This window comes from Gossypium hirsutum, chromosome D13, assembly GCF_007990345.1.
Source record: "Gossypium hirsutum isolate 1008001.06 chromosome D13, Gossypium_hirsutum_v2.1, whole genome shotgun sequence".
NCBI classification, from domain to species: Eukaryota; Viridiplantae; Streptophyta; class Magnoliopsida; order Malvales; family Malvaceae; genus Gossypium; species Gossypium hirsutum.
Window position 1 is genome coordinate 51,999,976 of NC_053449.1, and position 10,582 is coordinate 52,010,557.

At 35.8% G+C, this 10,582-nt stretch overlaps 2 protein-coding genes across 3 annotated transcripts; one reads left to right on the forward strand and one right to left on the reverse strand.

The window, feature by feature from the left end:
• Positions 1 to 631: 631 nt before the first annotated feature.
• LOC107919904 (probable serine/threonine-protein kinase At1g54610) lies at positions 632 to 6,646 on the forward strand. Of its 2 annotated transcripts, none has more exons than XM_041109097.1 (9): positions 632 to 842; positions 1,213 to 1,843; positions 2,387 to 2,671; positions 2,948 to 3,265; positions 3,618 to 3,845; positions 4,214 to 4,314; positions 4,698 to 4,812; positions 5,267 to 5,728; positions 5,882 to 6,646. In XM_041109097.1, exons 2-9 carry the CDS (start codon positions 1,448 to 1,450, stop codon positions 6,086 to 6,088), a joined length of 2,112 nt encoding a protein of 703 aa, XP_040965031.1. In that variant the 5' UTR covers positions 632 to 842; positions 1,213 to 1,447; the 3' UTR covers positions 6,089 to 6,646. The 2 variants fall into 2 exon arrangements, with proteins under 2 accessions (XP_040965031.1, XP_016704829.2); XM_016849340.2 differs by having other exon boundaries at positions 632 to 826.
• Positions 6,647 to 7,056: 410 nt separating this feature from the next.
• LOC107919905 (beta-glucuronosyltransferase GlcAT14A) lies at positions 7,057 to 10,360 on the reverse strand. The gene is made up of 5 exons (XM_041109098.1): positions 10,111 to 10,360; positions 8,649 to 9,385; positions 8,484 to 8,559; positions 8,287 to 8,402; positions 7,057 to 7,795 (listed from the first exon to the last, which is right to left on the reverse strand). Exons 2-5 carry the CDS (start codon positions 9,226 to 9,228, stop codon positions 7,296 to 7,298), a joined length of 1,272 nt encoding a protein of 423 aa, XP_040965032.1. The 5' UTR covers positions 9,229 to 9,385; positions 10,111 to 10,360; the 3' UTR covers positions 7,057 to 7,295.
• Positions 10,361 to 10,582: the final 222 nt, after the last annotated feature.

Below are 10,582 nucleotides of genomic sequence, written 5' to 3' on the forward strand. Positions count from 1 at the left end.
AAAAAAACGTACTTTGCATTTAACTTAATAAATTCATAAATCATGAAAATTTATTAATTTGAAAGAGTTTTGTTCATATTTGATTTTAATACCAAAAATATAATTTATATATTTAAATTATAATAATTGAATTGTTCTCATATGACGTGACATATAATTAATAGAAAATAAACATGTTAAATTAAGAAAAATATAATAGAAATTATCAATTATAATAATTGATTAAAAAAAAGGAAGATTGAATTTTAAGATTTTTAAGTAAATTCTATAAAAGTAGAATGAATAACAACAAATTTTAAATAATCATTTTAACATTTCCACAACAACACATTTTTTTCCAACTAACTGTTGAAAAATACTTTTTAACCGAAATATTAAAATAGCCCTCACTTTAAAAAAAATTTTAATTGAATTGAATAGGATTCAACATATTATTTTAATTATATTAAATCATATAAATGTTAATATATGATTTTTTTTAATATTAAAATAAATTATGAGATTGCAAGACTTTGCGGACCAAGGGCAGCCGAATCATAAACTCCTCTATCGGACAATGTGTTAAATTATTTATTCATAAATTATTGGCCCCCAAATATCATAATTTCTCCTTTTCCACCCTTTAGGATTGTCTTTTCCCTGTGTTACAAAAAAAAAAAAAACCCCTCTCAAAATAGGAAAAGACACCAAGCTTGCTATTTTTGCCTTTTTAGATCCATTTTTCTCTCTTTCCATTTTTACTTCCACTTGACTCTCTCTAGGATTTTCAGAGTTCCAATCTCTTTTCCTCCCCTTTAACTGCAAAAGATCAAGCTTTTTCTTGAAGGTGCCTGAAAAAAAAAGTGAAGAATTTTAGCGTTTTTTTTTTCTTTAGGCTTTTAGGTAGTTCAGCATTGTGCGTTTTGAATCATTTTATTGGTTAAGGAGAGTAGGAGAAAATTAAAGTGTATAAATAACTTTCATTTTTAAGCGGTGCTATTGAATTTGCATTGTTTTGTTCATTTTGAAGCTTGTTTTTGGAAGTGGATTTTATTTTATCTTCTTTAAAGGTTGTAGTTTTGTTTATTCTGTTTTTGGAGAAATGGGTTCTTCTCATTTGTTCATTTTGCGTAAAATGTTGTTAAAGAAATGTGATTTGATTAGACTGGATGATTTGCATTGAATATTGGGTTTCAGTGTAGTTATCAGCTTTGTCCCCCTTTTTTTTCTCAGGAAAATGGGTAATTGATTATTCATTCGGTTGAATGCTGGTGAGGAAATGGGATTTTTGGTGAAGTTGGATTAATGAAATATGAGATTTAGATTTAGTTTGAGCTTTTAAGCTTTTTGTGTATGGTGGGATTGGATGAGTATAAAAATATTGGAAAAGTAAAAATTTCTTGAACGAATGAAGGGGTAGTGATTGATTGTAAGAACAGAAGAAGGTTTTATCGAGGTGTGGATTATCATGGGTTGCATTTGTTGTAAGCCATCTGCTATTGAAGATAGTAAGCAGAGTCCTACGAGTAAGGTCTCATTAGATGTTAGGGTATCAATGGCAACTTCTTCAAGGAGGGAGGATTCACAGAGAACAAAGGACCGATATGGTAACAGTGAAGGGAGGACAATGCTGATTGATAAACAAGTGAATGGTTCGGTTCGAATTCATGGGGAGAATTTGGATAGGAAGAGGGAGAAGGTGGAGTGTGTTGTCCGGCAACACCCAGGGAGGGGTAGTGTTCCAAAAGCTATAGAAGGGGAGCAGGTAGCTGCCGGGTGGCCTGCTTGGTTAGCTGCAGTGGCAGGAGAAGCAATCCAAGGATGGATACCACGGCGTGCAGACTCATTCGAGAAGCTAGATAAGGTAATTATAAATCATGCTCTTACTTTAATGTAGTTCTTTTGTTACATTGTTGCTTGTTGTATATGGTTGGTCCTCATGTTTTGCAAATATCATTGATAATTTCTTCATTGACTTATCAGTTGATGAGATTTGCCTTTGTGCTATTATATTCTAAATCTTAGTTGTACAGATAAACACCGAAATATGCGCACCTTGTGCTAAATCAAGCTCAATAAAATCAACACACTACCAATTTGCAACTAGAAGCAATAATTCTCTATAAATCCTGCGACATCATACCTTTATTCAACATTAAGGTATCGTAACACTTTTTTCATTCTCCACCACTCATGGTATTGCAACCCTTCTAGATGTGTAATTGGGAGTTTGGGAAAATGAAGCTTAAGAAGGTAGACTTTCGGAATTCAGTTTGTTTTGTTGGTCCCATGCTACTGGAACTCTGTGGGAATTTCTGTTGTCTTATAACTTAACACTATTCTTTAAATTGACAGTTTCTTTTGGCTAGTCATCACATCTTTACATGAACGTGTATTTTCTATGTAGATTGGCCAAGGAACTTATAGTAATGTTTATAGGGCTCGTGATTTAGATCAGAAGAAAGTTGTTGCTCTGAAGAAAGTAAGATTTGATAACCTCGAGCCAGAGAGTGTTCGATTCATGGCGAGGGAGATTCACATTTTGCGTAGACTTGATCATCCAAATGTTATAAAGCTGGAAGGTCTCGTTACCTCAAGGATGTCTTGCAGCTTGTACCTTGTTTTTGAGTACATGGAACATGATTTGGCTGGTCTTGCTTCAAACCCTGGTCTCAAGTTTTCAGAACCGCAGGTACTTCTGATCGTTTTGCTTTCTTCTTTTTTTCTGTTTTCTTTAGCTGCAATTTGATATCTTTTTTCCAAAGGTTTACTTGCTTGTAAGTACTAAGTAGTAAATATGGTCTGAAATAAGTTTCGCAGCATGTCCTTCAAACATGTGGATTAGGTGATTTTGCTTTTCCTTTGTTTTTTAAAGTTACAGTTTTAGTGAGTAGAAAATGTTCTGCAATATCCTATGATTTGCATTGAAGGGCTATTCTGATGTTCAGTTTATTGAATTCTTGGGCAGGTTAAGTGTTACATGCAGCAACTTCTGTGTGGTCTCGATCATTGTCACAGCCGCGGTGTCCTACATCGTGACATTAAGGGTTCCAACCTTCTACTTGACAACAATGGCATCTTGAAGATTGCGGACTTTGGTCTGGCTAGTTTTTATGATCCCCTTCAAAATCAGCCCTTCACAAGCCGTGTTGTAACTCTTTGGTATAGACCACCCGAGCTTTTGCTTGGTGCCACTTACTATGGTACTGCTGTGGATTTATGGAGTACAGGCTGCATACTTGCTGAGTTATATGCTGGCAAGCCTATTATGCCCGGAAGAACTGAGGTGTGCTTTTGTCATTTAAATGAAAGGTTTCCTACTAAGCATTGAGAGTTTTAAGCAGAAACTTTAGTGAAATGTGAGATGCATGATAACTATATTAGTGACAAATGTTTGATATGTGGTTGTTAGAGCATCAAATTGCTTGCTGGCCGGTATTATCATACAAGTGATATGATTTTATCAAGGTACTGATTTAGGTCAAAACATCTGTTCCTAATTGGGAGTTTTGCCAATCATTTAGGCTTGATTAGAGCAGCTCAAAGCAAGCTGTTGCTGTTAGATCATGAAGGGAGTCTTCAGCTAGTGTAGAATGAATGGCATCTTCCCCTGATCTAAGTGCTCATGAAATTTGCAGGTGGAGCAGCTGCATAAAATTTTCAAACTTTGTGGCTCACCTTCCGAAGATTATTGGAGAAAATCAAAGTTGCCTCATGCAACCATTTTTAAGCCGCAGCGGCCTTATAGACGTTGTGTTGCAGAAACATTTAAGGAATTTCCTGCACCAGCTTTAGCTCTCATGGAAACCTTACTTTCCATTGACCCTTCTGATCGTGGATCTGCAGCTTCTGCTCTCAAGAGTGAGGTATAATGTTTTTGAAAAATTATGTGTCATTGAAGTTTTAGACAATTATATTCTGTGTCTCTTCGAGTCTTCATCTTTTTTCAGGCAAGGGCATGTTGATATGCCCACCATCCAAATACATGGAAAAACTTTTAGAAAATTGATCATACTTGTGTCAACACATGCTCGTATACAAGATTTTCACCCAAGATCGAGTAGCATAGATTTTAATCCATGCATTTTAGCAAAGCATATCTGTGTATGCATTTTCTAAATGGTAGGATGTAATTCTTTTAGTCCAAAATCACATTATTACACTTTTATATTCTAATGATTGATCAATATTATTTATTTATGGTAGTGTGCTTGTTTATATTTATGTTTTTCAGTTCTTTACAACAAAGCCTCTTCCCTGTGGTCCTTCGAGCTTGCCAAAGTATCCTCCGAGCAAAGAGTTTGATGCAAAGATGAGGAATGAAGAAGCTAGAAGGTGTATATTACATATTTTATTACAATAACATGAAATATATATTTTTGTGTGTGTGAATGTAGTTACTTATGTTATAAGGAAAATCCCATGCTTCTTGAGGAAAATTTTCTTCGAACTCTTAGATACTTCTGAGGCATTTACTCCCAAAGAAAATTGAGTGCTTCAAAACGATCATTGAAAACCTTGTAATTACATGTCAGTTCAGCTATCAAATAATTGAATCTCTTTGTTCTTCAGCCTATGCTGAACTGCTGTAAACTTGGTGTTTGTTTTTACTGGATGAGCTATTTTTTTCCTTAAGCTGTTTGACCGCTGCTGCTTGATGGCCTGAAATCTTGAGTGATTCTAGGTGCTAATAAACTACTTTTGTTTTGTGTTCTTAGACAAGGAGCAGCAGGAACCAAGGGCCAGAGACCTGAACTTGAGAGGAAAGCAACAAGAGAGTCTAGAGCTGCCCCAGCACCCGATGCTAATGCTGAACTAGTCTTGTCAATGCAGGTAATTTATAATCTGGTTAATAGTGTCTGCATTTGCTTGCCCTTTGTTCTACATGTTTGGTAATGGGCAGCCTTAACCATTGTATGCACGCATCAAGATATTGCCTGATGTCACAACTCACAAGATCTTTAAGTTTTATGACAATGGAGAACATCCATTCTAGACATGTTCTTAAGTTATCCCTCTTTTTTTAAACATGGCTGAGATATAATTCTTTCTCCTTTCCTTCGTTCAATCAAGGGTGGGCTTTCACTAATTTATAATAAGCAGAAATTTATCTCTGAAAAGAAAATGAAATAACAAAGGAAGCAGAATCAAACTTCTGATTCCGGAAATCTGAGTAAAATCAAGGTGGCAGTTGAAATATAGTTTGTCATTCCAATTTTATAAAACTTTTCCTCTTTCAGAGCAGTTACATTAATTTGACAATACTAACATTGTTTTTACATTCCAGAAAAGACAAAATCAATCCAATTCGAAGAGCCGGAGTGAGAAGTTTAATCCTCATCCTGAAGAAATTGCCTCAGGCTTTCCTATAGATCCACCTAGACCATCACAAGCAGTAGAATCAAATGCAGATGCACATGGGAATCATCCCAAGAGAGGCTCCCATTCAGGGCCACTGTCTCACCGAGCTGCATGGGCAAAGTCTGGGAAGAACCGAGATGATCCTCCAAAAATTTTGACCGGGGCTGATTTGTCGATGATGTCCGGTTTAGTGGCAGCAAGGAGAAATAATCTTATTTCTGAAGATCACAGAGAAAGATCTGGTTCTTCGCAGTCAGAAGCTCCAAAATTATTTGCTAGGTTTCCAGGGTCTTTTAAAGAGGCCTCAGAATCCTTCATCCAACATGATCAGGAACATAATGTGCAGCAGAAAGAAGATGGAAGAAGTGACAACAAAGACCCAGTTCTGGTAAGTAATGTGGGGTTATTTGTTAAAATTTGTTGATTCTTGTATTTTATGTTTTCCAATTTTGCAGTTCAACAAGCTTGTATGCTTATATTGCTTACCTTTTATCCATTTTCAAGTATCTGATACATGCTTCTCAATGATGTTTATTTCCAGCTTGGTTATGGATCAAAGGGTAACAAAATTCACTATTCGGGTCCATTATTAGTTCCATCTGGCAATGTGGATCAGATGCTCAAGGATCACGATCGCCAAATCCAAGAAGCTGTTCGGCGAGCACGACTCGATAAAGCAAAGAAGAGAAAAGTTCAGTTAGAAGCGAACCATATGTCAACCACTTCATTATTTGTGTCTGGTCGTTGAACTAAACTTTGTAAACAGCAAATCATAGTTGAGCATTGTCAAGATGATCACTGCAAATAATTTGGCTGCTGATTCTCTTGTCAAATATCCACTCAAGTAGTCCAGTGGATACTTTTTTTGTATAGGATGGTGCTTTGTTACTCGGACTCAGGCATTAGTGGCAGATACAGGTATGAATATGATTCTCGCACGAGTATGTTCAAGTTTTTTAAGTTGTGTCATGTATTTGAAAGGCATTTCCAAGTTATTTAGGAGTAAGATATGGTGAGAGGGTCGGTGTTTTTAGGAAGCTGGCTTAGTAGTGGGCATATATCTAGCTAAGCTTGTAGCTTGTTAAGAAAACCTTTTGTCCGTGATTTATCATTTGTGCATTTCTTTCCACTCAGCAACTGCAATTCTGCATAGATATGGTCCAGTCTTGTAGAGCTTTTTGTCAAGATATTGTTGTGTTCTAGATTTGTAAAGTCTTAGACTTGAAAATTGTATTTATTGGTACCAGTGTTATTAATTGTATCGGCTGGTACATAACGTTTAAAGAAAGAATAGTTGGAGGTTCAATGTTAAGAATGTTACTAAAGGTATTCTATATAGCACGTTAACAGCTCTATATGGTGATAAATAAATAAATAAAACAAAAAGAGGCTTATCTTACATTGGCCGAATACCAAAATGGCAAAAACATTTGTCATTTTATCTTATTTCTTTTCTTTGGCATTAGCTTCATGTGGAGCAAGAACAGGCAAAGATGATAACCTAAACTCATAAATCTTTCGATAAATTTTCGAGTTTCCATAGCAGGATTTTTCAACTTTGACTTAGACGGTGTAATTCATCGGATGTAAAGAAACACATTTGAGGGCTTCAATCCTGCTAAACAAAAAAAATTCAAAACTGGCAATCCTGCAGAAAAATAGTATTGGGATCTTTTCATAATCAGAAAAGAAACGTCAACATCAAGAATCACCAAGTAATCGACAATATATCGAAACTTTATTGCTCTCTGGAAGAAAAATATCGAAGAACAAGTCCAGGATGTAGAAGTATAAAACCTTTGCTTCATCGAATTCAAGTCTTACCAAATTATTGAGTGCCATTTTTTAACCTGAACATGCTACGAGTTCGAATACCTACTGGTTGCAACAAAACTATTAGATACAAATTTCTCAGCCGTGTCAGCCTCATTGATCGAACATCCCCATAACAAAACCTATTTACACTGATCTCGACCGAGAATAGCTTTTGTAGATAACTTAGCTATGAGTTGGCGAACCCTTTGCGCTCCTGGACCTGGCTTGATCTTGTTCATGTCTCCAACTTTCAAACATTTTGGCTCGCCTGAACACCAAGCACCAGGGGTAAAGCTCCCCTTTTCCCGGCCAAGCAAGTCCTTATCAATCTTATCCAACACAGGATCATCTTGACTGAATTTCCTAGCAAAAGCAGCATTACTTCGAATCATCTTGTCCATGTCATTAAGGGTAAGGATGTGCGGATGCTGTTTAGGGGGAGTGTCCCATGAAATATAATGCAAATCATGATTGACAACAGTCTTAGCAAACTCTGGAACATTGCATACGACAGTCTGAAAGTAACCTTCAGGGGAGGAGAGAAAGTTCGTGTAGTACATGAGAAGAGTTCTCGGTAGATTATCCCAACCCCAAACACAAAACTCAACAAATGAATGCGACAAAACTGTCCATGCTGAACCTGCAACCAAAGAGGACCCAATTTCGTAAAGCAAAACAAATTTACCTCATACGAGCAAGGTTTCCGTATATGCTATCTATATGTAGGAATGTAATGTGTGGTTCCAACTTAAACTGCAGAACAAAAGCGGGGCACTGCTTTAAGATCGAGGATCCATCCAGCTGCATCACTAAACCAATGCGTATATGTTTTCAAATGTTTCAACCGAGCTTGCTTAATGAGCATAATTTACAACTAAACACCATTATAAAATCACTTTCAGATAATAATGATAACATAAAAGGACACTTGGTCTGTAAATGAGATCAGAAACAATAATCCCATCGGCCAATAAGAAGATGGAATCTATACCCTAGTCACAATTCACGTGAAATTTCAAATCTGTGTCACTGCTTTCTTTTAAACATAGCAATCTCTAATTCTTAAATGGAGAGGATTGAAGGCAACTAAAAATTGGATACAATAAATGCGGCATACAACAGTGTACTAACCAGTAAACAATTTAAATGCAGTAGGTAATGCTCTTCTCTGTGAGGTCCAAAATATATCGGACTTGGTTGACATGTAGAGTCCGGGATCTATAATCAAAGGCATAGCCCTTTTATCCCTGCACAAGAACCAGCGAAATATGTCAGTATTCAACATATGAAAAGGTTTTAAACAGAGATGGAAGAACGAAAGAACATACGCTTTCCAACCAAGCTGACTTGTGTGTTCAATAAAATTAAGGTTCCGGTTTAAATCCGAAAATGCATCAATAAGATCTGCAAATTACAAACTGATTGATCACCCGAAACAAGATCCACCAGCTCAGAAGCACTGAGAATAAATAAGGCATATGATAGAGAATTACCATCTTGGGTCACGAGAGGATAATCTGAAGCACTGAGATTGATAAACCAATCCCAATTTTTACTTCTATTGAGATGAATGGCAGAAGCATGGAGAGTATTGGCGACCATGGTCGGCCCTCGATAAGTGACCATATTAGCCTTGGTGATCATATAAACATTCCCGACTTTCGAAAAAACAGTATGGTTGGCTATTCTGGAAGCAAGTGTCACTCTTTCCACGGCAGGTGCCTCGAGGTCCAAATGAACAACATATTGATTTCGAGGATGATACAGAGCATGAAGAGTTCTCCAAAGCTTTTCCAGATCACCTTTCGATCCAGAAACCAAGTACGCAAAACGAGGTAATGCAGGACCAGAAGGTGGCGGCAAGGGACCTGTGTCAATCTTTGATTCAGCATAGCCCGGCTTCCTTTGATTCATCGAAATATGAGCAGGGAAAATGGAGAAGATCGAGTTGATTTTGTGAACCGAAGAAACAAGCCCCATATTGAAGCAAGTAACAACAAGGATGGTGCATATGAGAGAAATTATAACAAGGGGAAACACCCATTTCTTCTCCATGTTCAACATAGACACCATTGCCAGACCTTATCATAGGATCTAACAAATAACCTTAACAGCAAAGCTATCGGTCATCACTGATTCAGATACAAATCGAAACCGCAAATACCATCAATCTTCGGATCAAACACCTTTTCCTCCAATATATAATTCCAAAATATACGTTTGAATATAGCTGTTAAACGAACAACCACCATTAATATTAGTTTATGAATCATAGAAAATTATTTTATGTTATGATAGCCTGTTATGCTAATTCCCGGAACATAAAGTAATCGAAACTTGATCCACTCCACGAACCAAACATAAACAAGTAATAAAAGAAAATAATAAATAAATAAAACTTGCTACTGATGAAAAAGAAAAAAAGTAAATAAAATATGAAACATACAAAAAGTAAAACATAAAAATGGACGGCAAGACTAAATAAAGAAGCAGACAAAAACAATCAATTTTCTAAAACATCATTAAAAAGATTGAACAAGTAGTTAAATATACATTGTCATTAAGCTGCTGTTCTAAGGTATCTGAGTTCTTAAGAAAAAGACAGTAAGAGGGAAATGCTTAAAAGAACAAATCTGAATCAGAATTTTCTTAAGACCACCAAATCTGGGAATCTAAATCTGGTTAAAGATTCAAAGCTACCATTCAATATAAGCAACCCCCAGAAACAGAAAATCAGTAAAGATCTCAAGTCTTGAGACAAAAGAAACAAAACCCAAATCTGAAAGCTTAGGTATTAATGGAAACAAAAAAAAAAAGAAACTAAATTTGAAAACTTTAAAAGAATAAAAAAGAAAACTACAGTTGAATGAATATAAACTTGGAAAAACATCATGAAGAAGAAAACATAAAAACAAAAAAAGAAGACATGGAAATGAAGCTAATTTAGAAACAAACCTGACTTTTGATGGAGGTAAGACAACAAAAGACTGTCTTCCAAGGAAAAATGGTGTTTTTTTGGGGGCGGGGGGTTGTTTTAATTGGTGTGTGAAACAACAGAGTTTTGAGTAAATGTTAATTAAAGAAGAAAGAATGTCTCTCTATCTCTCTGTGTTTCTTTTTAACTCTCTTTCTACCCCTTAACCTGGGGAGTCCATGTAAATGTAGACCAAATTTGATTGACCAATGACTAGCAAATAAAAATAAAAACCTACATGGGAACAAGGTGGAAGGTCCCCATTACATTGTTTTTCTTTTTCTAGAAATTTATTTTATATCTACACTTAAAAACAAAAGAAATGTTTTCGACTAATATCAATTAATTCGAATTTGTAATTGAATTGGAAAAGAATGTGTTTCAATTGCTGCTATTTTTGACTTATGAATGAGATAAATATATATATATATTTCTCTTCCAAAAAGTGATAAA